This window comes from Hyperoodon ampullatus, assembly GCF_949752795.1.
Source record: "Hyperoodon ampullatus genome assembly, chromosome: X".
NCBI classification, from domain to species: domain Eukaryota; kingdom Metazoa; phylum Chordata; class Mammalia; order Artiodactyla; family Ziphiidae; genus Hyperoodon; species Hyperoodon ampullatus.
In genome coordinates, this window is record NC_136913.1 from 40,169,405 (window position 1) to 40,195,561 (window position 26,157).

A 26,157-nucleotide genomic window follows, 5' to 3' on the forward strand; every position below is an offset into this window, starting at 1 on the left:
ATCTCTAGCTGAACTCCTACTGCTTTAGAATACAGACTGAGGATCTCACTTTGGCCCAGCTGATCTCAGCAGCTTTGCCTCCTGCGCTTGTCCCCTTGCCATAGCTCCATGGGTTGCCTTTCAGCTACTCCAATGAACTATGTTTCTTTCTACTACAGGGCCTCCATCCACATTGTTCTCTCTTTCTAGGACATTTTTACATACCCCCCCTCCCAAAGTTAACTTCCAGAATGATCTAGACGCCCGAACACTTTATCACTATGGACCTTTCCAAAATAATATTTATCAGAGTTTGAATTGACACACCAAGCATGTGGTTTATTTCCTCTGTAGCTCCTCTAGTAGGCTGTATGTCACTGAAGGTCTCCAGCTGTCTTGTGTCACATGTGTATCCCAAGTACCTTGCCCTGTGCCTAGCACGTAGTATGAAATCAAATATTTGAATGAAAATAAAGCAATGGGACTAATGAGAAAGTTGGACAGAATCACATTAGAAAGGGCTGAATTCTTTATTATTTCCTCTTTCTTTGCTTCAAAGTCTAAGACAATTTAGTCATAAGTCTCAACCCCTTTGCTAGAAAGTAAAAGCTATTAAAACTGTATAAAGAAAAAACTAAATCTGTATTTCTTTACAGTTTCTTCAACAAGATACTATTTGATACAAATGGAGGGGGGAGGTGGGCAGGTGAGCAAGAGAAATGTTTTTAAGTGGGAATGGATACTAGTTAACTTCCTAGAGTTCTCAACACTTACTCAGAATTCATGTCAAAATTACATCTTTTTGAGGGCTCTAGTGATGACAAATTCAGCTCTAGGAGGATAGGGTGGAAATTTAAGGAAGGGACAAAACTAGCAAGACAAGAGGCTGACTGCACAATAAAATATACGCACTAAATAGTCCTCTTTTCAGTAGGATGGGGAAACACGTGTTAATTTGGTTCTGCACCTTAGTCACCCATTGACCTTCGCTTTTAAACTGCAGGTCCCACTTAATCTGTGATAGCTGAGTTCTTAATTTTCTCGCCTACTTGCTTCGATTTTGGTTAAGAACTTCAGCTTGAAAAACCCCATAGACAACCAATAACTGCAAAGTCTCCCCCTGGGGGCAGTTCGCACCCCAACCCCCTCCCGAGGGAGGGAGTGCGACTGCGCAGACCGCACAGGCTCCTTGTGACGTCACAAAAGAGCCAAACCAGGTGGGGGGGGCGGCCCTGCGACCACTTTTAGGTCCGCTTCCTTCAGTACCCGCTTCCCTAAGCCCACCCCCTACCGCCCCCTCAGTCCTCCTCTTTTAGTTAAAGAATAAAATCACCAGGTTGAAACCCCCATGTGGCCACGCCCACACTCTCGCCAGGCCACACCCCCTATTTCGGTGGCGCCGCCAGGCCACACCTGGCGGGAGGGTTCCCCGCGCGCGCGCGCCGCGTACAGGCGGGGAAAGCGGAGCCAGGCCGCTTCAGCGCCTCGTCTCCCCACCCCGCAGTGGGCCCGGCTCTCGGGGCGGGTCTCCGAGGGTGCGGACCCAGGCCAGCTTGGGCGGGAGAGACGCGCGCCCGTGAGGGAGGGGCGGAGGAGAGCAGAACATCGCCCCCCAGGCCCGCCCCCCGCGCGCGCTCCAGAACAATGAGCGCACACAACTCAGCTGCGGCGGAGGTGGCGGCGGCGGGAGCGGGCGCGAGGCACAGCGCGCTCCCAGAGTCGGGGACCCCGCTGCGCAGATCTCGAACCCGGCCTCCGCCTTGTGCGCGGCCTCGTCCTCTACGCGCATGTAGAGCATCCATTCAGAGTGGCGGACCTTCTCCCGTCAGTTTTCCAACCTCCTGTCGAACGCGTCCGCAGCGGACGCGGGGTGCTCCCGGAGACACAGCGCGCCCTCCCAACTCAGCCACGCTCCTGGCCTAAGAATTGACACAGACACCAAGGTTGGCCTCTGGGGCTTTGGCGCCCGCCTCCAGACCGACCGGATCCCTATGTCTGCGACCCGCTCGACCACCTCGGACGGAGCCGCCCCAGCCTCTAACTCGGACACCAGCAACCCCCGGGCATCTATACAAGGATCTGTCCCGCCCTCAGTATCCCCCCGATTGTCCCGACGTCGGTCCGCCCCACCCTCAGTACCCGACTCCACCCGGGTATCAATACCAGGAACTTCTACAACCAAGAACTCCCTCCGAGGTTCGGTACAAGAATCCATCTCGCCCTCGATGCCCAGCTTCCTCAAAATATAGGTACCAGCACCTCCACAACCCAGTAACACTCCCCAAGTGTCACTACTTGGGTTCACCCCGCCCTCAGTATCCGGCTTCCCCTGGGGTTCGGTACGAGGACCTCCTACACCCAGTAGCTCTCCCCAACTGTCAGTACAAGAGTCCAGCCAGGTCTCCATGCCCGACTCCCCCCGGCTATCTGCACCAAGATCTACCCCGCTCTTGGACTCTTCCCGAGAATCGGTACAAGGGTCTGCCCCGACCTCGGTTCTCAGCCCCCCCGAGAGGTCGGTACGAGGATCTATCCCGCTTTTGGACTCCTCCCGAGTGTCGACACAAGAGTCCACCCAGCTCTCAGAGCTAGGTTACCCCCGAACATCGCTGGAAGAATCGGCTCCGCCCCCGGGTTCCCCGGGAGTACCAGTACCAGGGTCCGCTCCGCCCTCAGCGCCGGGCTCCGCCCGGGTATCGGTGGAGGAATCGGCTCCGCCCTCGGGCTCCCCCCGAGAGTCGGTAGAAAAGTCCGCTCCGCCCTTGGCCGGCCCCACTCCTCTACCCACGACCCCGGAGGGCCTCGACCAGAGCATGGAGGGTCAGGAGAAGGCGAATAGAGCGGGACGCATGTTCGACGTAGTCGTGATAGGAGGCGGCATCTCAGGTCAGTGTGGACCGTAGCGCTATAGCCTGAGGGACCCTGGCCGGCCTGGGGTGAGGGACTTGCAGCCGCAAGGTGGCGTTTGGTGGGGGTCTCTCTTGTGCATGCGAGAGTGCAACGGTGGCCAGCCCAGGATCCTGCGAGGAGGGGGTGGGGTTGAGCCGGGTTTGCTGGTGGTGTGTGAACTGGGGGAGGCAGGCACAATAATTTTACTACTACTATGAAATACTAACATTTAATTAGCTCTTGCCGTGCAGTTATATTTAGCAGTTTACGTGGATTTTCTCAATCCTCAGCTGTCCTGTAAGGTGGGTACTTTATTCGTCCCTATTTTACAAAACCTAGAAACGGAGGTAACTCTGCAGATGTCAAATCACCTAACCGGGGAAGTGGCGATGATTTTCTCCCATTTAAGACCCTCACTCCTAATTCCTGAGGTAGCTGCTTTGCCTTCCTAATTTCATGCCCTTTGCCCTAAACAGAACATCAGTATACGGATTTTGGTAGTATTGAGTGTTATTCCAGTCCTGCTCTTCTCAAAGCGCTTTTCCTTAGAAAATTTGGTAACTGGAGAGGAAGGAGGAAGAATCTTTTAGGAAAAGGTTTTTTTAAAAAAAAAAAAAAAGTGGGGGCGGGGGGAGAGAGGTGGGCTCTTAGTTTTAACCTACTCCAGCCATTTTTTTTTTAGAACTTGCAGAAAGTGTAGGGCATTTATTATCCAAAGGGAATCTCTCTGTGAAGCAGGGGCTGAGGGCAGATAAGGGAATGTCCTGTTTGTGTCTTTCCCCACTGCCTGAATCTTACCCTGTGATGAGCCAGCTGGCAAGCCTGGGTTCCTCTGGTCCTGGCTTGGGTTTGTAGCTGACCAGCTGAGTGATGCATAAGGCTTTCCCATATCTTCCTGGAACCCTCATCATGATTGATATATTAAATTTGTCACATGTTGTCATAATTGGTAAAATGTCTGAAATTTAGGAATTGTGTTTCAGCTCTAACTAGGGTCCCACACTAGTCTGTCCACAACCTGGGAGAATGTTAATCATTTCTGAAATATACCTGAAAGAGGGAAAAATAAGGTGGGAGGGAGTAAGTAGAGTGCCCCAAAGTAGCCATTTTTATGTATAATCCTTCTGAGGAGACTCTTTTGGGTGAAGATAGCTTTTGACTTGGCCTGTTTCGGATAACAGTCCTAATCACCAGAGAAGAGATTGGCATGAGCTGTTGCTTTGACAACTCCAGCCAGTGCCAACAAAAACATGCATGTATGTCGGAGCATCAGGAAAGCAGATCCTTGTGGAGAGTACGAAAAAGAAGTACTTCTCTTGTTTCCCTTCATTCATTTATTAGCTTATTTATTAGCTTATTTATTCATTCAACAAACACTTGTTGACTGCCTGCAATGAAGTGGACTGGTGTTTCTAAAAGCCTAGTTCTTGTATGTGAGCCTCCTAGAAGCAATGGGATTGTTCATCACTGGAAAATAACTATGATGATAATGTGTTGTGTAAATTGATTAGGAGTTCTGTCTCTATTCCCATCTCTATACCATTCATATTTCACTATTCAGGGTTCTTTCTGGGACTTTATTCTTGTCTTTTTCTTGTTCTGTGTTCCAGTATTCCTTAAGGAGCGTTTTGTCTGTTACTTTTTCTCTGCCTGATGACTGGCTGTCTCTCCCTTTCCACACTTTACTCCAAGTAGTTGATCGTGAGCAGAATTGGATTTACCATGTAGCTGATGATGCTTATGCTCTATGGCCTTACAACTGCAGGTCGCTTCTGGTTCTCATTCTAAATAAATAACCAGTTTCATACTGAATCTTGTATTTGTCTTTTTGCATTCTTTTTTTTTTTCTTGAAGAGGGCACCCAAATTATATAAGCTTCAGGCTCCTCAAAACCTGGATCTTTCCATGGTCACTATTAATTATTAATTTGTTCATTTCCACTTGGGGGAAGAAGAGAGCATTTCTTGCACAGTAGTTCACAGTCCTATTCCAGAACCCAACTTCCACTTCATCAGTGACAGTGGAACAGGCACTGGGATTCCTTTAATATCATCTCTTATCAGTCAGATTTGATTTTAACACCCAAACTGACCAGAAACATTGCTTCCTGGCTGTGGTGTCTTGCCAGATGGTTCACAACTAAAATGAAAGTAGATGCAAGTCTGGCTTAGGATAAACCCTGCACACAGACTGGGTGTTTCACGAGCAGGTGAGAGGCATTACTTCCCAAGGGTTCTCGAGCTCAGAAACACCTCATCTTTGTGTGTGCTTAGCAGTATCCCATGAATTACTTAATAGTCCCCATATCAGTTTTAAATGCTTTTGGATATTTCTTCTGTCAGAACTGGCACATTTTAACATGTTACCCACATACTTATAATATATGGCCAATACTTTGCATCTGCAGTGTTATTCCTATTATATAACAAAATAGCTCCCAGAAGCGTACACATCCTCAATTCCTCAAAAGCAGTCCATATGAACAGAATTACCTTTCATTTTTTTATAACTATCTCTGCACAAAGAATAGCAGCATCTTAATATATCTCCCTTTTGTCATTAAAAATCATGGAACAGCATGTCTTACAGCCACAAAATCCCTTTTTCCTCCCACTCACCAATTAAGTAATTTTATGTACTCTATTAGTAATTGAGAAGGGAAGCCCCCACCCCGCACTCATTTGTAAGTAGTATAATGGTACCTTCAACATGCTCTGGTCCTTATCCATCATCCATCATCTATCACCAAGTCCTTTTTGAAACTTCTTTCATGCCTTCTGTGACACTATTGGATCCTGAATTTTTATCCCACACTGTTTGCTCCTTTTCCGTTCCTTTCATTGTGCCCATATTCTTGCGACCGACCTTCTACTTTTGAAATGACCTCGAGGTTCAGCTATTCATCACTTTGGGGCTCTTATGCACTCCCTCTCTTTTTCATTCTAAGGCCTCACCTTTCCCTTTATCTATAGGAAGCTCTTAAGTCTCTAGTTTGAGTCCTTTACTTTCTCCCAACTCCTGTCCCATAGCTTATCTGCTCTTGGGTATTTCACACTTGACTGTCTTATTCTTACTTCATATTCAACATGTTCAAAAGCCTCCTTGCCCTCCAACCTAGCTTCTCTTCCTCACTTCCTTGACTCTGTTCTTGGTACCACCATCCTTTCCATCATTTTTGACACATCCTTCTGTTTTATCTTATACACCCAGTCAACAGATCCTTCTAACTCCTCCTTTGGGCTGTTTCCTCTCTTGTGTCTTCCCCATCCCCCGGACAGACCCTTAACCCCTTCAACTCACCAGGTTATGACCATCTTCCCAGTGGCCACACTTTGGGCTCTCCCTTCATGTCCATCCCAGACTTGATTGTTTTAAACACTTCTTTCATCACCTTGTTCTGCTCAGGATGTTCAATAGTATATTGCCAGCCTTTCAAGCTCCACCCACCCCTCCACATATCTAGTCCCACCTTGTTGGACCAGTAGCATTTCCCACCATCCCTAACATAGCTTTAGTCACACTGCTCTCTTGTCTCCAGTACTACACCATGTTTATTTTGTCCCTCCATTCCTTCCCTGTTTTTGTTTTTTTCCTAACACGGAAGTGCTTCTCTCTGAACATTTACATCCTATCCATTCTTCAATACCCAATTAGCGCTCTTTTCCTTGATCATTCTGGTTCTCTTGATTTTTCTCTCCTCTTGTGGAGCTTGTAATCTATATCTGACCATTTGAACTTATTTTATGTCCTCTTTCTTGATGTTATTTTTAATATAGCAGTTGAGTCACTGACTTTACATGCTACTTCTTACTCATAAGCTGACACGGATACAACAAGTGACAGAAACCCAGTGGTATAAGATTTTAAAATCTGCTCCTAACTGAGAATTTCTGAATTAGCTCTCTTTAGGAAGAGAGAATAAAAGGAAAAGAGGGGGGGAAAACGCCCACCTCCAGGGGACAGTGCATACTTCAGAGTCTTTGGGCCAAAGGAGTTTTTAAAAGACAGTCTAGTCCAATCACATAAGATTTTAATCCTCTCGACGGCATCTCCTTAGTAATTATCTGGCTGTAGCTTTGAATGCATCTAGGGAAAGGGAATTCTGTACCCCTCAAAGCAGCTCATTATGGGTAGGGGTGGCCCTGGGGCCTGGACTCGTTCAAGCATTTTGGGAGCCTCTACCATATGCCAGGCAGTAGCTAGATCACGGGGCAAGAAGTATATAATGAGGAGTAAGAAGTGTCCTTGACCACAAGGTGCCCCATCCTCTTGCAAGAAGTGATCAAGTGAGAAAATAATTGACATGCATAGAATGAGAGAAATATTAATATTATGAATCTGAAGAAAATGCCAGGGCCTTGAGAGATAAGTATGATTTTAACAGGTAGAGATAAGAGGATGGAAAAAAGACACACCAAACAAGGGAGTATGGAGGAGCACAGATACGGAGTCAGGAAGCCCTAAGTCATACATGAGTAGTGTTTAACTTAAACCCATGACGAGTTCTACTGGAGGAAGACAGTTGCCTACTGTGCCTCTAGCGATGTGATCCTGGTAGTTGCTGAGATTACTCCAGTGTGCCACATCTTCCCCACAGTTAGCCAGGGCACAGTGAAAACGCTTTCATCATAACACCGGATAGTCCTGGGTGATCAGAATTTTTCCATGTTTTTTTGAAATTAAATTCCAAGTGTCTTGGAGAGAGAGCTTTTTCCAAATAGTGACTAAGCAATAGAACCTCCCTATATTTGTATCCACGAGCTGAGCTCCACTAAAAGAACTGAGAGCATAGCCGCCCGGAACACTGTGCTGTGTAAGAGCAGCTGGGATGGAATCTTTCTCATCATCGGAGACAGAAAAGCTATTTCGTAAGAAGATTGACTAATGTTCTGAATCCTGCCAGCAAGTCCACAACATACCACAGTTTCCCTTTTTGCTGAAATACATCACCCTGAAGAATCATTTCTGCTAGGAGTGATTTAGGCATTTTAACTCAGAACTTGGCAACACATACTGTACAGTTTTGTAGTGATTAAGGAAAGCTTACATTAAAAAATATGCCACTTAGTTTCAGTGCCTTGGTTATTTAGGTACTCTGAGGTTCACTGCCAGCTAAGCATGAATTTTCTGCCTTTCAGAACACTTCTTGGCCCTAATTTTGTTTTCTCAAAAAAATAAGCAAGGATTCTTTTTTTTTTTTTTTGCGGTACGCGGACCTCTCAGTGTTGTGGCCTCTCCCGTTGTGGAGCACAGGCTCCAGACGTGCAGGCTAAGCAGCCATGGCTCACGGGCCCAGCCGCTCCGCAGCATGTGGGATCTTCCCAGACCGGGGCACGAACCCGTGTGCCCTGCATCGGCAGGCGGACTCTCAACCACTGTGCCACCAGGGAAGCCCGTGAGGATTCTTTTACTTTATTAACTTTTAATGTTGAAGAAAGAATACAAGAATTACATTTATTTGGGTTCTGATTCTTTGATATCTTCATAGTTGAATGAGCTTTGGGGTTTATCTGACATTTAATGGGCAGTTTTAGCATTTGGCCAATACTAATTGATATGAATCTATACATAATACTCAGCTAATGTGAAAAATATATTTAACAATAGATCTAGGGACTTCTCTGGCAGTCCAGTGGTTAAGACTCCGTGCTTCCACTGCAGGGGGCATGGGTTCTATCCCTGGTCAGGGAACTAAGATCCCGCAGGCCACGTGGTGCAGCCAAAAAAGGAAAACAAAGCAAAACCCAATAGATCTAAGTATAGTATAATTGTATAAGTATAGTATAACTATAGTATAATTGGATCATAGAGACCAATAATTAAGAAAAGGAAATGTGGAAGTCTGTTATTGGCAAATATTGGGTCATACGATCTTTGTACAGGTGTGACATACACATATTTTACATATGATAAATCTTGCCAGTATTTGGATGCAGGTATACCCAAAAAGACTGAGGTAATATTGTAGTTTCATGTCACATACAGGGGTTTGCAAGAGCGTAGACATGCAATGAGCACTGGTTTGAAGACTACATTTGCATGTATGAGATAGATTTCATAATGACAGTTACTTTTCATTTTAAATTTGAGTGATCAGAACTGCACAAAATGAACCAAAAGAAGTCAGTTACATTTTTAAATGTTGTAAGTGTTTGAGACAAGTTGATTGTTAGGACTGCTTTCTCCTTTTGTTTGAAAAATGTTTTACAGCTTTACCAGCAATTTGTGTTCTCCTTCGGGTGATCTGTTCTTTATTATGTTCTCATCTAGTCTTATGAATTAAGGCAGCTTCAAATCTTTGAACCACAGTTCTGTCAGCTGTAAAATGAGAGGTTGGATTACGTTATGTATGATATATCTTCCAGTATCTTTTTCAGTATAGTTGGCTTCTTAAAGGTCTATGTCTTCAGCTTTCTCTTTTGGACCCTCTCCCCAACACTTCTTCCCTCCATGTTGCATTCTGGAAATGGTTTTCATCATCCATCATACTGACATCCTACACTAACTTAAATCAGGATCTGGGTCTGCCTTACAGGTGCTCGTTCACACCTTTCCCATGGCTCCTCTGAGCCTTAGTTTAAAAGCCCTTTTCTAGTTGTTGCCAGGCCAAAGGAAAGAAATCCTACTTTACAGCAATATTCAGTTGATTTATTAGGTAAGACTGTCAATAAGAACATAAAAACCAGGTGATAAGCTTTGAGAGTTGAGTTAATTACATATTCACCATGTTCAAGGGTCACAGAATTGCAGCCTGTAATAGCTCAAAGGGACCAAAACGGAGGCTCAGGAGGGTCAAATGAATTACCAAATGCCACAAAATTCTTAGTGGCATAACTTGACCTTGGAATATACCCCACCTCACTTAGGCTTGCTTTATAGGCTCATTCATAGAACTGCAGTAAACTTTTATTATTGTTTTACTTTGAGGCTTGACGCTCTAAAAACTAGTGGCTTGTTGTTTCACAGTAATTCATGTTTTAGACTATATTACATTGCATGTGACTGCTTCATGAACATTTTTTTTTTTTGGCCGCCTGGCTTGTGGAACCTTAGTTCCCCGACTAGGGATTTAACCTGTGACCCTGCGGTGGAAGCACGGAGTCCTAACCACTGGACCACCAGGAAATTCCCCTGCTTCGTGAACATTTAAATTTTAAAATATTAGGCACCCTATTAGGATGGATGACTTTTATATGAAGAATTTATTTCCTTTTTGAAAAGTCCATTCCTGGTGGTTTTAGGACAATGTATAGCAATTATTTGAATAGTTTAGATCAGTGGTTCTTAACCTTTTGGAGCAAATGTCCCTTTGAATATCTGATGAAAGCTATTGGACCTTTTCACCAAAAATAAAAGCTTTTTTTTTTTTTTTTTTTTTTTTGTGGTACATGGCCCTCTCACTGTTGTGGCCTCTCCCGTTGCAGAGCACAGGCTCCAGACGCTGAGGCCCAGCGGCCATGGCTCACGGGCCCAGCCGCTCTGCGGCATGTGGGATCCTCCCGGACCGGGGCACGAACCCGTGTCTCCTGCATCGGCAGGCGGACTCTCAACCACTGTGCCGCCAGGGAAGCCCTAAAAGCATATTTTTATGCCTAGCCATTTTTTCCCTGCACCAGGCCAACATCTGATATTATGGAAACCTCTTCATTGTCACTGTCCCTATAATATAAAGATTTGGGGCTGATCCTGAGACTCACAGAATGGTGAAAAATAAGAAAAATAAGAATTCAAAGGATTTATTAGGTCATTAGACAGTTACCAGTAATGAATATGTAAATAGACAATAATAAAAACAGTCAAGAAATCTAGGCTGAAAAATAAGGCACCTGCATTTACTACCTTAAGACCATGATAAATATAACAGTGAACCTGCCATGTTTTGAAAAGAAAGAATTTGGGGAGACGATATTGGTGAAGAAAATGGAAGGCTATGGTAGTCGATGTGAGTTTTAAATAGTTTTCTAAGATTGGTGTTTACAGATTTTACGTACTGAATTGAAGCCATCGATATTAAATACACATTTCAATTTAATATGCATTTGTAATTACTTTATAAAGAACATTGGTCATTGAAGGCATCTGACAAAATTCAGGCCCAAATGGAGGAGTTAAGTTCTCTTAATTTATGTTAGTCCATTTGTCTCTCCAGTGACCATGTGAGGCATGGGACCCCTCTATGTAGCAGGGGTTACAACCATGAACCTGAAGTGCCCTTGGTGTTTGAGGTTGGTTCAGGGCTTCAGTGGCGGCACAAAAAGGGAGAAGGAAATGACAGACAGGAAAGGGTTTCATGGAGAAAATAATGCTTGACAGAAGTGCTGTGGATTTTGGATAAATTCTGAAATGTAACAAGGATGACCTTTCAGGTGACTTTTTTTTTTCAGATTAAATGAGTTAGCTGTGAGCTGTGGCTTAAGTGAAAGACCTTTTTCTTGCATGTCTGCATGTATTCTTCATTCATTCATTTATTTATTCATTCAATAAATATTGATCGAGCACTCACTATGTGATTTGAGCAAAATTTATGGGTTTTGCTTTTTTCCTTCTTTGGGAACATTGCTTCTAAAACTTTAGTATGAACTGTTGTTTGACTGTACATTTTATTTTCCTCGGAGTATTCAGTCCAAGAGTCCAAATGTGCAGTTAGGTAAGAATTCTGTTGGTCAGAGATCACTTCACTGAATAATAGAAAATTAACTTAAAATATTTAATATGTGATGTACACTATACACATTCATAGGTGGTGGTGAACGTCAAAGTTGAAGAAAAATACCACTTTAAGAAATAAACAGGAAGAACTAGGAGAGCCAGCAGAACATAAGCCATAGCTACACTAAAACTTTGCTTCAACACTTAGCTTGTGCTCTAGGCGTTGTTCACTTGGGACCTGCCCAGGTGAGTTTATTACTGTAAATATTTGACAGTATTTTAAGAGCTGAAACCAGCTTTCCCAAAGTGCATTTTTTGAGATGTAATTTTTTTTAAGGCAAAAGGTGGAGAAATGCTAAGTTAAACGAATCTCTTCCCTGCAGGACTTATCAGAGCCTTTAATATGCCAGTGTGCACCATACACTTCCCAGAAGGAGAAACAGCATATGTCCCAACTTCCATGAACATTGATACTTTTCCCCAGAGCATCTTGAGGACTAGTATTCCATAAAACATTTTGGAAATTGCTTCCTAACCACAGTGCATCCTAGTGTGCAGCATCTGAGGACAGCAGTGTGGAGTGCCCTTGGTGTATTTTCAGTTTCAGTGAAAGAATGGGGCAAATAATGAATTAAGGAGTAATTGCATTCCCTAAGTCGTGTGAGATCCATTTATCTAAAGTGAAGATGAATGCTGAACAATAATCAAATAAATTAGGACTGTCTAGACAACGAGTCTGTGAATTCAGGGCAAATTGAAGTTAATTGTTAGCTTTTATCTATTTATCATTTGAGACAGTTCTGTCTTTTTAGCTTATCAAAAGGATCAGAAGATTTGGCATTTTCAAAAGCAGGTAATTATTTCTCTGAAAGGAAGCACAAAATACAGATGGATATAGATATAGGTAGATAGATAGATAGGTGATAGATAATAAGAATGGCTGTATTGTATGTATGTAGGTATTGGGGACAAGTTTGTATGCACATTGATATTCTCCATTGTCTTTTGCTAAAAAAGCGTAATACTGGTTCAGAGACCAGAAAATGTACTAGTAGTATTAAGAATCTGCGAATTTACTTGGGCATAAAGGTTTAAATGACCAGACACCCTGTCCTTGTCAGTCTTTCTTAGTTGCTTGAGATAAATATAATCTAAGTAGCATTAGAAACTTCCCCGTTGCCCTCATCCAGGTGAGCATGGTTTTCTTTTCTTGGTATGTGGTTCCTCTGTTCATTGCAATGAGTGTTTGAGCACCTGCAACACGGTAAGCTCTATTCTAGGGATGCAAAGGTGTCTAACACATATAACACACTAGTTAAGAGGCAGATCTCTGGGCAAGAGGTCATGTTGCCTTGGACAAGGGCAAAAGGCCACAAGGGTTTGGACAAGAGTGGCTAAGATTGCAGTGGTTGGAAGCAGCTGATGTATATAGAGTGCCAGGTGGTGATGTGTGCTAAGAAGAAAAATACAGCAGCTTGTGACAGATGATTATATCACTTGTCCGTATTGAAAGTGGGGTCACTGGACATTTTTCATGGGGAATATGCTACATTTCAAGGTTTGTTCTAATCATTTGTTGTAGAAGGAAAATCAATAGTTGAAGGGTAGCACGAGTCAAATGGACAAATTTCTCTTTTTTCATAATGTGAATGTACTTGAAGAAGTAAGGTAAAGGAAAGAGCCCTTGGTGAGGTAGAGAAGGCAGGGGTACAGATTTATAGCCCAGGAAGCAAAGGACCATTTCCTCAAAGCCTTTGTTGCTGATATTAATTCCTTCTCCAGGTGTGCTGTGTGGCTTAAATCATTTCCTATCCCATTTCTGTGGGGATGTAACCATCTCAGGACATTGGAAGCACTGCAGAATCTGTGGAAACACAGTTTCCATGGGCAGTGGCTTTAAGAAGCTGGAGCTTGGTTTGAGGTTGCCATGGCAACAGCACTGCTGGCTGGATACATCATCTCACCCAGGCTCTCCTGATCTAATAACCAGGATTAACAATTGCCTGAACTCTCATATGAGGTGTGCTTTTAGCAGACTTGGTTTTGTTTTTTTTTTAAGCCTCTCTAATAAATCCATTGACCTATTTTATGTTGGTTTCTCTAAAACCCAGATGGTTGAAGAGAGAGAAACCAGAAGAGGAATTATATTGTTGGGTTTTTTAAAATAAATTTATGTATTTTATTTATTTATTTTTGGCTGCATTGGGTCTTCGTTGCTGGGTGCGGGCTTTCTCTAGTTGCAGAGAGCGGGGGCTACTCTTCGTTGCGGTGCGCGGGCTTCTCATTGTGGTGGCTTCTCTTGTTGCGGAGCACAGGCTCTAGGCGTGGTTTTCAGTAGTTGTGGCTCGCGGTATCTAGAGCGCAGGCTCAGTAGTTGTGGCGCACGGGATTAGTTGTTCCGCGGCACGTGGGATCTTCCCGGACCAGGGCTCGAACCCGTGTCCCCTGCACTGGCAAGCGGATTCTTAACCACTGCACCACCAGGGAAGCCCATATTGTTTTAAACTCATTATCCCTATTTAAAATACTTAATTGCAAAGTGATGAAAGTTTCTCTTGTGCCATAATCTGCTATTTTCCCTATTTCAGGATTTTGCATTTTGAAAGTGATCAGATCCTTATATACATAATAGGGGTTTAACAAACTCTGTGCATTTAGCTTCTCCAGGCTCTCTACTGTCACAGAAAACCACAGGACATTTGGGAGTTCGGGGCTCTTTTCCTCCTAATGGGCTCAGTTTGCCATGATTTGGGAGAGGAAGAGCTCTTGGTGCAGGGGCAGGGATATTTTGCCAGTGCCCACTTAGACCTCTTCCTTCAAACACACCCATGGGAGATTCACAGGCTAGACACTAGGGCACTTGAGAGTCTAGGACACCAATGAATCTCATACACTTGCCGATCTAATAGACTCTCTCCCAGACTTGTTTATCCTTCCCCTCTCTGACCTGAGGCCAGGAGTCTATAGGTCTGACAGTGTGTGTTGGAGCCAGCTTCTACTGTCATGAAAGGACTGATCCTGATTGAACACTTCTCTTCCCAGTTTCACGGTCAATGATATCACATTGGTAGTAATCACACTGGTGATTTTGAATCAGCCATGTGGAGAGTGTATATACACCATGGAAATCCAAATGCTGCAAATCAGGAGTCCCCTCCATCCCCTGAGGCCAGGGATGGTTGTTAACCATTTACCAGCATGCCCCTGTGCTAAACCCTTTCCCTGTCTTGGAGGTGGGGAGGGGTGCCAAGAGAGGTGGGTGGGAAGCAGGCTTCTTCTATTGTCCTAGATTCTGTGTGGCCATTAAATGATAGAAAATGAATGACAGGAAGAGCTATAATGCACAATGCTCTAAACTTTGGCTAATCTATATTTCTTTGGAACAAGATGAAATAGGTTTAATATGAGATTTTCTCTTTTCATAACAAATATTTGATTTGAAAGTAAAAAAATATTTGATTATAAAATCTGTTTTTTAGGGCTTCCCTGGTGGCGCAGTGGTTGAGAGTCCGCCTGCCGATGCAGGGGACACGGGTTCGTGCCCCGGTCTGGGAAGATCCCACATGCCGCAGAGCGGCTGGGCCCGTGAGCCATGGCCGCTGAGCCTGCGCGTCCGGAGCCTGTGCTCCGCAAGGGGAGAGGCCACAACAGTGAGAGGCCCGCCTACAGCAAAAAAAAAAAAAAAAAAAAAAAAAAAAAAAAAAAAAATCTGTTTTTTAGTAGCTACATTGTATTTGGTGACTTATCTTCAGACTTAAAAACTTTTTCTTTTCTAACAATTTTATCCCATTTACCAAAAAAAAAAGACAGGCTTTTATTTATTTATTTTGAAATTTATGTCAAAAGCGCTTAAACTAATCTGTGGAGTTGACATACGATTTTTTTTCTATGAGTGATTACTGAATTTTGTAGTGAGGGGAGGGTAGAATGCATAGTGATACACAGAATAATAACAAAAAAGAATTAAGGAATATAATTCAAGATGCCTGCTTCAAGATGTAAGCAGACATTATCTTAGGTTTTTTTTTTTCCATTCGAATCAACAGACAGCCACAGTCAATATATTAGAAAAAGCCTTTCTGGACTGCAAGTGTTTGCCTGTGCTTTATTTATGACTTACTGAGTTATTTATTCAAAATTAGTTATTAGTTATTATTCAAAAATAACTTTTTCTAATGGCATCTTGATTGTATTTCCATATTCTGTATTTTCTAGCTTTAAATTATCATGGAAGTTCCTTATCAGAGTCTTCTTCACAATAAACATGCAAACAGAAACATTACCCCCCCCAATTTATTCAGCATCTTAAAAAAATATTTTTCTAAATGACTTAAATCTTCCCCCTTCAAATTCCAAGACCTTTTGGAAACCATTTTTCTGGAATCCCTTTTAAATGTTTTAAACATGTTCCTTATTTCTCAAACTAAGAGCTTAAACTTTCCTTGCCAAGATAGGGCCAATCATTTTCCTGTAATGCAGAGACAACCATTTTTTTTTCAGCTTTTTGTTTGTTTGTTTGTTATTTTGGGAATTTTTTTTAACATCTTTATTGGAGTATAATTGCTTTACATGGTGTGTTAGTTTCTGCTGTATAACAAAGTGAATCAGCTATATGTAGACATATATCCCCATATCTCCTTCCTCTTGCGTCTCCCTCCCACCCTCCCTATCCCACCCTCCCTATCCCACCCCTTTAGGTGGTCACAAAGCACCGAGCTGATCTCCCTGTGCTATGCAGCTGATTCCCACTATCTATCTACCTTATGTTTGGTAGTGTATATATGTCCATGCCGCTCTCTCACTTCGTCCCAGCTTCCCCTTCCCCTTCCCCGTGTCCTCAAGTCCATTCTCTAAAACGCCTGTGTTTTTACTCCTGTCCTGCCCCTAGGTTCTTCAGAACCATTTTTTTTTTAGAATCCATATATATATATATATATATATGTTAGCATACAGTATTTGTTTTTCTCTTTCTGACTTACTTCACTCTGTATGACAGACTCTAGGTCCATCCACCTTTTTAATTTTTTTTTTTTTTTTTTTTTTTTTTTTTTTTTTTTGCGGTATGCGGGCCTCTCACTGCTGTGGCCTCTCCCATCGCGGAGCACAGGCTCCGGACGCGCAGGCCCAGCGGCCATGCCTCACGGGCCCAGCCGCTCCGCGGCACGTGGGATCCTCCCAGACCGGGGCACGAACCCGCATCCCCTGCATCGGCAGGCGGACTCCCAACCACTGTGCCACCAGGGAAGCCCCTTTAATTTTGTTTATATCCTTAAATGCCAAAGTGCGAAACGACCTTTGTCACTGGTGTGCTCATTTGTCCTGGCTCAGCTAGCCCTGCTTCCCTCTCCTCCTTTAGCCTCTGGAGTAGTGTTTATTTACTATTGGCACTGAACCCCACTCACCAAACTTGTTGAGAATTACACACTAGATTCAATTTTATTAAGGCTGCAGCCTTATAAGTGAGGGTGTAAGAAGTAAAAATTTTCACTTTTCAGGAGACTTTGTTGTGGGCATATCAGGCACTTGGTATCCTTATCTGGAACATGGGGTAATGAAATCTATTCTGAAGAATGGTTGTGAGAGGCAACAGGAAAGGCACCTGAAATTGATCTGTAGGATGTAAAGTGCTAAACCAACTGCCAGGCTGCCTCTGGGGGCTGGACAGCTGCAGGTCCCACTGCGGCTGGAATTCAGAGCCACCTCTGCTTCTCTTTAGAAGAGGAGCTACTAGAGTAATTCTGGCAAACCCAAGGGTGTTTTTATCTATCTAATTGGTTTATGGTTAGATTGACTAAGGGGAACTGGGAAGAAATTCAACTTTTTGCATCTTGAGTTTCTCTGCTTTTAAATATAGAGTGGTGCTTTGAGCCTAAAAATTATTCAAATCTTTTGACCTAGTAATCTGCATTCTAAGACTTAATCCTACAGAAATAGTCAGACATAACAACAAAGATTTATGCATAAACATGTTTTTCATCACACCTTCATCCTTTTTTTTTTATCATGGTCAGCAGAAGAAGCCTTTGGCTGTGTCCCAGAAAACACATTGCACCAAGGTTTGCAGACATTAGTTTGCATTTATTTAAACAGTCACGGGATGCCTTTCTTTGTGAGCAGATTCCAAATATTCGTTGCACACCTAAATCTTGGGTGGATGTCAGCAATGTAAGGGTACACTGTACTTGAAGGAGTCAAACATTAGCAGACAGCAGTGCTGGATATTATGGTTTAGCCTCCCTGCATTTTAGATCTTACAGACCCAAACTCATCCTTGACTCTGGCTATGTATATTTCATACCATTCTGCATATGAACAAAATACTGTTGTCAATCTGGCTTCTCTGAGAGCAGACATCAAGACATAACTAGCCATGTAAGAGGTTTATTGTAGGAAAAGCTGGTGAAGGGTAAAGGGGAGAGAGAGCAGGAGGGGGCAAGTTGTTTTAAAAAGCAAACAAACAGAAAAACCCAGGGTACTCCTGTATAAATCCTATAATCTAGATTTTGTTGATTGCATCCCAGTGGTATTATTTAACATGTTTTTCTGGCCCCTAAGTATCAGATCTAGAGGCTGGATCACATTAGAATTTAGTTTGTTTGCTCCTTCCCTTTCTCCCCACCCTCCCTCCCTTCCTTCCTTCCTTCTTTCTAACTACTTCATACATGGTGGTATGTGCTTCCATTAAGAGGCAAGTAACATCTGGTTACCTCTTTTTTTTGTCATGTTAGCAGCTGTTGACAATCATTGCACCAGATCTATTAATTCATTAGGGGTTGCAAAATGCTGATGTTCTAATTATTCCTGTCTTCACTTATTAGCTAGCATACTTCTATATGGCGAAACCTCCCTTTGTTAGCTATTTGGTTGCTTCAAGGTTTGGTGCAAATAAGTAGGGCAGAATGAATGCCAAATTCTTTTTTTTTTTTTTTTTTTTTTTGCGGGACGCGGGCCTCTAACTGTTGTGGCCTCTCCCATTGCGGAGCACAGGCTCCGGATGCGCAGGCTCAGCGGCCATGGCTCACGGGCCCAGCTGCTCCGCGGCATGTGGGATCTTCCCAGACCAGGGCACGAACCCGTGTCCCCTGCATCGGCAGGCGGACTCTCAACCACTGTGCCACCAGGGAAGCTCCTTTTTTGTTTTTTTTAATGATAAGTTGGTTCCTTAGCATTCTCCAAAGGTGACCAGTGAGAGGTTTTGTTTGTTTGTTTAGTATTATTACGAGCGGATTTAAGCCATTGCCTTTGTTGTTATTTATTTATTTATTTATTTATTTTTGGCAGCGTTTGCTCTTCCTTGCTGCGCGCGGGCTTTCTCTAGTTGCAGCCAGTGGGGGCTCCTCTTTGTTGTGGTGCACGGGATTCTCATTGTGGTGGCTTCTCTTGTTGCAGAGCACGGACTCTAGGCACACGGGCTTCGGTAGCTGTGGCACACGGGCTCTGTAGTTGTGGCTCACGGGCTCTAGAGTGCAGGCTCAGTAGTTGTGGCACAGAGGCTTAGTTCCTCCACAGCATGTGGGATCTTCCCAGACCAGGGCTCCAACCCGAGTCCCCTGCATTGGTAGGCGGATTCTTAACCACTGTGCCACCAGGGAAGTCCCTGTTATTTTTACTTGATACTCAAATTGTTCCACCTCTAGCCAGTGAGAGTTCACCTAGGTAGGTTTCTGAGCCTTTTTGTCACACTCCTCGTGGTCTCTGTTAGCCTCCTTGCTTTCTGGTGACTTGAGATTCCAGACCCATCTTGTACATTTCCTGCCCTAAATTTGCACTTAATTTCATTGCTCTTTCATCTAAATTTCCTGATCTCCAGGCCCAAAACCCTGGATCTCAGTGACAGCAGCCTGATTACTCATTTGCTTTATTCCACATTACATACATAATGGCCTCAAAATAATAGTTCTAATCCTAGCACCCACAAAATGATTACTGAACAAAATGTTTGCAGCTCTTTTTTGTCTTTAGGATATATACCATTAGAACTGTTAAGTTACTGAGTTTTAAAATCACTAAGAATAGTTCCTCTCCTCAACCACTGGTATACATATTTAGGTATCATTTGTATCATTTTACTAAACTTATCCCTGGTGTCATTCTTATTTCTCTTTCACCCTAATATTCTAACTTTTTTTTTCTCCTTGAAGTATATTTATCTGTGTAGTCTGCTTCGTATTTTTTGTAATAGGAGGATAAAGATAACTAGGTATAAGATAGCATTTGAAGTGCAAAAATGTATTGATAGATTTTAAAATGTGTATACAGACATTTATTTCCTTACTCTGTGAGCTGAGCAGTCCCACAAGCAATGATAGCCCAGTAGTGATGGGCACACCTAGAGCCCAGATCTTGCTTTCTTTTTTTTTTTTTTTTTTTTTTTTTTGCGGTACGCGGGCCTCTCACTGTTGTGGCCTCTCCCATTGCGGAGCACAGGCTCCGGACGCCCAGGCTCAGTGGCCATGGCTCACGGGCCCAGCCACTCCACGGCATGTGGGATCTTCCCGGACTGGGGCACGAACCAGCGTCCCCTGCATCGGCAGGCAGACTCTCAACCACTGCGCCACCAGGGAAGCCCCCCAGATCTTGATTTCTAATACTGTTCTCCAATAAAAGGAACCAAGGCTCACTGAAGAAATAGCTGATTGTAGGGCTGGGCAGAGAAAGACAAGATGAGCCTGGAACATCTCTTAATGCCAGAAAGTAAGGAAGTGCTCAAACACACGCATACACACAAAATGATGAAGGCACGTCAAAGGGACACAAGAGCCTCCCAGTGACCAAAGCTGAAACAATTTGAGCAACAAAATAAATAACATAGTATTGGACTATAACCCAAAGTACAAAACAACTATGTATGACTCCATGGGGATATAAGTCAGTGGTTAAATAAATAAATAAATGGGAGAGAAGAAGCAAATCTCCTGTGCAGATGAATTTCAAATCATTTATGTCAATACTCCATCCTCAAGGAAGTAGGACATACCTCCCTACTTCTTAAGTGCAGGCTGTACATAGACTTCCTTCCAAAGAGTATAGCATGGAAGGGGAAAAAAAGAATAACTTTACAGTGGAGAAACCTGGCAAACATTACCTCAGCCAGGTGAGCAAGATTAACATCAGTGATAACTCATGTTGATAGCATGTACCCTTGATATAATGTTAATCCACAACATTTTCCTCTACTTTTCTGGTATTACTATACTTTTGTTTGTTTGTTTTTTGCCTTTTTTTGGCTGTACTGTGTGGCTTGCGGGATCTTAGTTCCCTGACCGGGGAATGAACCACGGCCACGGCAGTGAAAGAACCAAGTCCTAACCGCTGGACTGCCAGGGGATTCCCTTACTATACTGGGTTTAAAAACCTGTCTTTTACGGGCTTCCCGGGTGGCACAGTGGTTGACAGTCTGCCTGCTGATGCAGGGGATGCAGGTTCGTACCCCGGTTCTGGGAAGATCCCACATGCCGTGGAGTGGCTGGGCCCGTGAGCCATGGCCGCTGAGCCTGCGCGTCTGGAGCCTGTGCTTCGCAATGGGAGAGGCCACAACAGTGAGAGGCCCATGTACCACAAAAAAAAAAAAATCTATCTTTTATGAAGGTTTTTGTTTATGAGTGAAAGCCTGTACTCAGCTTTGAGCCAATAAATAAAGTATGAAACATGGTTCCTGCCTTTGGTAACTTTTAATCTAGCGGGGAAAACATGATATAGCAAGCATGTAATCCAGGTATAAATGATAGGAGGTCATTATAGGGGGGTTTTAAATTGAAAAAAGCACAGAGATACTGGGGGCTGGTGTAAGCCAGGGGGAATTTCCAGGAAAACATACTTCTGTTTATACAATCAGGATTTCTAGAAGAGTGGCATGATAAGGGTTGATTTAGGGGTTCAACAAATTCCCTTACATATGATTATCACCAAAACCCCAAAATATATTTTTTAAATTATTACATTTTTTCAACCAACCTTATGATAGATAATAAAATTAACTTATGATACATAATGTAATATATGCTAGATTATAAAATTGGTGGCTCAGTTCATCACAGTGTGCTCAGAATTTATTAGATAGCACAATCAATGAATTGTGTCTGATACCTGCATTTATATTATATGTAGACCTGTTTAAATGTTGAATATTTCACATGTAGGTGTTAGTATGTTCCTCGACTTTGTTTTCCTTTTTTTTCCTTTTAGGATTATCTGCCGCCAAACTCTTAGCAGAACATGAAGTTAATGTTTTGGTTTTAGAAGCCCGGGACAGAGTTGGAGGAAGAACATACACAGTGAGGGTAAATGATTTTAATACTTACATGTAAAATCTCACACAAACTAGAGATGGGGGTCACTGGAAGTCACAGAGCTGGAGGAAATCTCAAGAGTTTATGCAGTTAAGCCGTTGGTCCTCCATAACCCTAAACTACTGCATTAAATAAGTATCTGTTCTTTTCAACAAGCACCCACCGAAGAGTGACAGCTTCTGACCTTCAGTAGCTTACATTCTAGTGAAGAAAACAAACGTGAACAAATAACTTCAATACAGCGTCATCATTTCCATACTAGAGACCTAAATAGAGTATATAGCGTCTCAGGTGAGGTTACGGTTTGGCTGGACTTGAAGTGACTGTACATTCACCACACACACACACACACACACACACACACACACACAGAGACATACACACACAGTATAGGTTCCTTATTTATTTATCCAAGAATCCACAACTTAAAAGAAGTGTGACCACAGTAAGCAGAGGCAAATGTAGCATATTTCTGTGTAGCTTTTTCTTTAGTCCTTGTTCCCTAAGAGCTGTGCTGCTCCGGTGGGGTCAGCTAGACATAAGGAAGCCCAGTTCTTGCTACATCACTGCCTTTTTATACTTGGGCTTACATCACCATTTTGGAAAAATGCATGCCAACTGGTGTTTACTACTATTTGAAGAAATGGTTGCAGGATGTTAAAATCTGGAACTGATGAAAGTACACAGGGAAGGATGTAAAGTAGAAAGGAAGTATGGACAAAGATGGAAGTTTGGGGAACATGCAGATTTAAAGGGGGTGCAGAGGCAGAGGAGCCAGAGAGAAGCAGTGGAGGCTGGGGAGGAAGACCAGATTAGGGCGGTGCCATGAAAATCAGCAGAGGAAAGAGAAGGGATGATAAATCGAATCAGATGCCAGGGGCATTTGACACAGGATGAAGGCTGAATACAGCCCTTGTGTTTGGCATTGAGAAGGTCACTAATGAGCCCCCTTGCTAGAGCACAGAAACAGAGCGCTCAAGGCTGGGGATTGGCAGTAAGGATAAAACCAGACTGTTGAAGTGACTGGAAGGAGAGGAAGCCTCTATCTAATTAGAAGATGTGTCAGATTTATAACAGAATGGCTTATGCAGTGATAATAACAATGGGTTAAGCAATACAAACATTCAGTTATTTTACATAAGAAGTCTGGTGGTAGGTAGTCCAGGCTGGGGCAGGGGTTCAGCTTTGTCATCGGATCTTTAGGCTCTTTCTGTCTTTCTGCTCAGCCATTCTTTTCCTGTTGGCTTATTGCCTAATGGTAACCAGATGGCTGCAGCATCTGTCAGCATCAAGTCCTCATTCAAGGCAGCAAAGAGCGTGAAGAGGCGGGCCCAGTCTTATCTGCAACAAAGCCTTTCCTTTACCAGAAGACCCCAGCAGACATTTGCTTTAGTCTCATTGGCTAGGTCTGGGGCACACAGCTACCCTGAGCTGCTAGGGAGCCTGGGAAAGCAAGTCCTTAACATTTCCAGGCTGCATAATAGAAGCAGGCATGGGAAAGGGGGAATATAAATGGATATGAAATAGCCAACCAACATCTGAACTAGGATATTGTACCAGCCGTTTCAGTCACACCAAGCCAAGCTCCCCTTCTGTCATTCACTTTCTGCCTTTTTAGATGTACAGGGATGTATCATTAGCCTATTTTTACCTTGCTCAGCTCTAAGAGTACCCTACAGCCTTGCTACTCAAAGTAACCTGTGGGCCAGCAGCCTCTGAATCACCCTGGAACTTGATAGAAATGCAGAATCTCAGGTCCTGTCCCAGACCTGCTGAATCTGACTCTGCATTTTGATAAGATCCATAGGGTATGCTACAGAAGTGCGGCTCTTTGGTGTATGCTCGCTTGCTTTAAATTAATGTGAATCCAGATTAATTGCATTTGGAGAATTTGAGTACCTCCTCAGATGTAGTCCTCTGAGAGGCTATTGGTCTGGGAGTGAGGAGACTGGGATTCTGGCCCCTGTACTGGCCCGACACACTGTCATACCTTGGGTAAGTACTATTAGCACTTTACATGTCACTTTTCTCATCTGGGCAGTGAGATATAATCTAAATGTACTTGAAGCTCCCTCCAACTTCAAGTTCTAATTGAAGGCAATGTGTTGTAGTGCAAAAGAAAGATTGCATATTCTGCCTGTACCAGCTTGTTAGATATGCTTCTCCTGTCATTTTCTGAAAAACATTCCTTTATTTTGGAGATAGGTATTAAGTTGTCCCTTTGCCCTACTTTTCTTATCTCTAAAACCGTTTGGTTATTACATAGGAGCATCCGTCGTGTTACGGATTTTTCAGTTAAGAACAAGTTTCTTTGTACAAGGGAAATGAGAATTCCAACATGCTTATCCCCATCTATGTTATTGTTCCAGTCTGCTTTTTCTTGCTACATCATTTATATATGTCAGCACCATACAGGAACTATTGCGTATTAGGCATCATATTAAAATTCCCTTTAGGTATGTGAGAGAGGAACTCTGAAATGCTTAGAAAGTAGGACTTGACATCTATAAGATTTCAAATAAATAAAAGGGAAAAGCGGGGGGGCTTTACAAAGCAGGGACAGAAATGGTATTTAATCAGAAACTGAATTTAATATTCTTACAGTTGCTTCTACTAGCATAATCAATTAGGATTTGGGGAGGAGATGCCATAAAAATTACTCTGGATCTTTAAGTATCGAAATGTCAAATTTGATATTGTCACTTGGCAACTGTTCAGATAGATCTTCTATTTGTTCAGAGCTTCCCAATTTTTCCTAGTGTGATTCCCCCATAATTCTTCAGGACCAAATTAATTAAGTTGAAATGCCTGCAAGGCTACCACAGGGTTGGTGTATTTGTTTCCTAATATAGTTGCGTGTTTGTGGCCTCTTCAAAGACTGAATAATGAGATCAAACGCAAGACCCTAAAGACTGAGGGGCAACATAGCAGAATATGGTATTACAGTTCCAGTATATTCATGCTGAATCTGGGGCACCTCCTTTCAAATGTTTCGACTTTGTAAAGAAGCATTCTGTAAAACGCCTCATGCTTTTTACTACTTCACTTAGGATTATTTACTTTAAATAGTGTCTGTGTTCTAAAGACATCTTTTTTGGAAACTCCCAAGAATTCTATTACTGTCTTTGTTAAATTTTATTAGAATACTGACTTCAGTTTTGTGCTTCCTGTCTTAAAAAGGATGTTGGAGACTAGAGAAGGTTTGGAGCACAACACCAATAGTCAGTAAAAGGGAGAGTTAGGATTATATGAGGGACAGATGAAAGAAGTCAAAGGAACAGATCACTTCTGGTATTATGGCAGAGTGGAAGCCTGATTGACTCTCCCTCTTAAAATAAAATGTGGAATCAAATATACTGTGCTGCCCTGAAGTTAGAAGTTTGCAGATCTCCTGGATGTTGAACAGACATCTCAAACTTCACACATCCAAACTGAATTTCTTTTCTTCTTCATCAAGAACACTATTCTAGGGACTTCCCTGGTGGTCCAGTGGTTAAGACTCTGCACTTCCACTGCAGGGGTCACGGGTTCGATCCCTGGTTGGGGAACTAAGATCCTGCATGCCGTGTGGCATGGCCTAAATAAATAAAATTAAATTAAATTAAAATTAAAAGCTTATCCCCAGCACAAGAAACCATGAACAAAATGAAAGGCAGCCAACTAGTATGGTAGATAATATTTGGAAGCCATCTATCTGATAAGGGGTTAATAACAAATTATAAGGAACTCATACAACTCAATAGCAAAATAAAGCAAAAGAAACAGGGGCTTCCCTGGTGGCGCAGTGGTTAAGGATCTGCCTGCCAATGCAGGGAACATGGGTTCGAGCCCTGGCCCAGGAAGATCCCACATGCCGCGCAGAGCAACTACGCCTGTGTGCCACAACTACTGAGCCTGCGCTCTAGAGCCCACAAGCCACAACTACTGAGCCTGCGTGCCTAGAGCCTGTGTTCTGCAACAAGAGAAGCCACCACAGTGAGAAGCCCACGCACCACAACGAAGAGTAGCCCCCTCCCGCCGCAACTAGAGAAAGCCTGCGTGCAGCAAAGAAGACCCAACACAGCCAAAAATAAACAAACAAATAAGTAAATAAATTTATATTAAAAAAGAAACAAATCCAATAAACTGATTAAAAAAAAAAGAACACTATTCCAGCAGCCTTCCTGGTAAAGGAGGATGGCAACTCCAAAAAAAACTCGGGAGTCATGTTCAACACTGTGAGACCCCACATTCATTCTGTCAGGAAATTCTTTTGGCTCTGCCTTCAAAATATACCCAGAATTCAACCCTTCCCTCTGCTTCCGTGATGCCCACCTGTGGGAGCCACCATGATCTCTAGGGCAGATTATTG

General features: G+C 43.1%; 1 protein-coding gene across 1 annotated transcript in view; it reads left to right on the plus strand.

Moving 5' to 3' along the window:
- Positions 1-2,792: 2,792 nt before the first annotated feature.
- Positions 2,793-26,157, plus strand: part of MAOA (monoamine oxidase A) — a gene marked incomplete at both ends in the record, with an annotated part of 73,696 nt that continues 50,331 nt past the window's right edge. Inside the window, 2 exons of the mRNA XM_079728000.1 lie at positions 2,793-2,865; positions 21,703-21,797. Coding sequence (XP_079584126.1) covers positions 2,793-2,865; positions 21,703-21,797 — 168 coding nt within the window. The remainder of the gene's footprint in view (positions 2,866-21,702; positions 21,798-26,157) is intronic.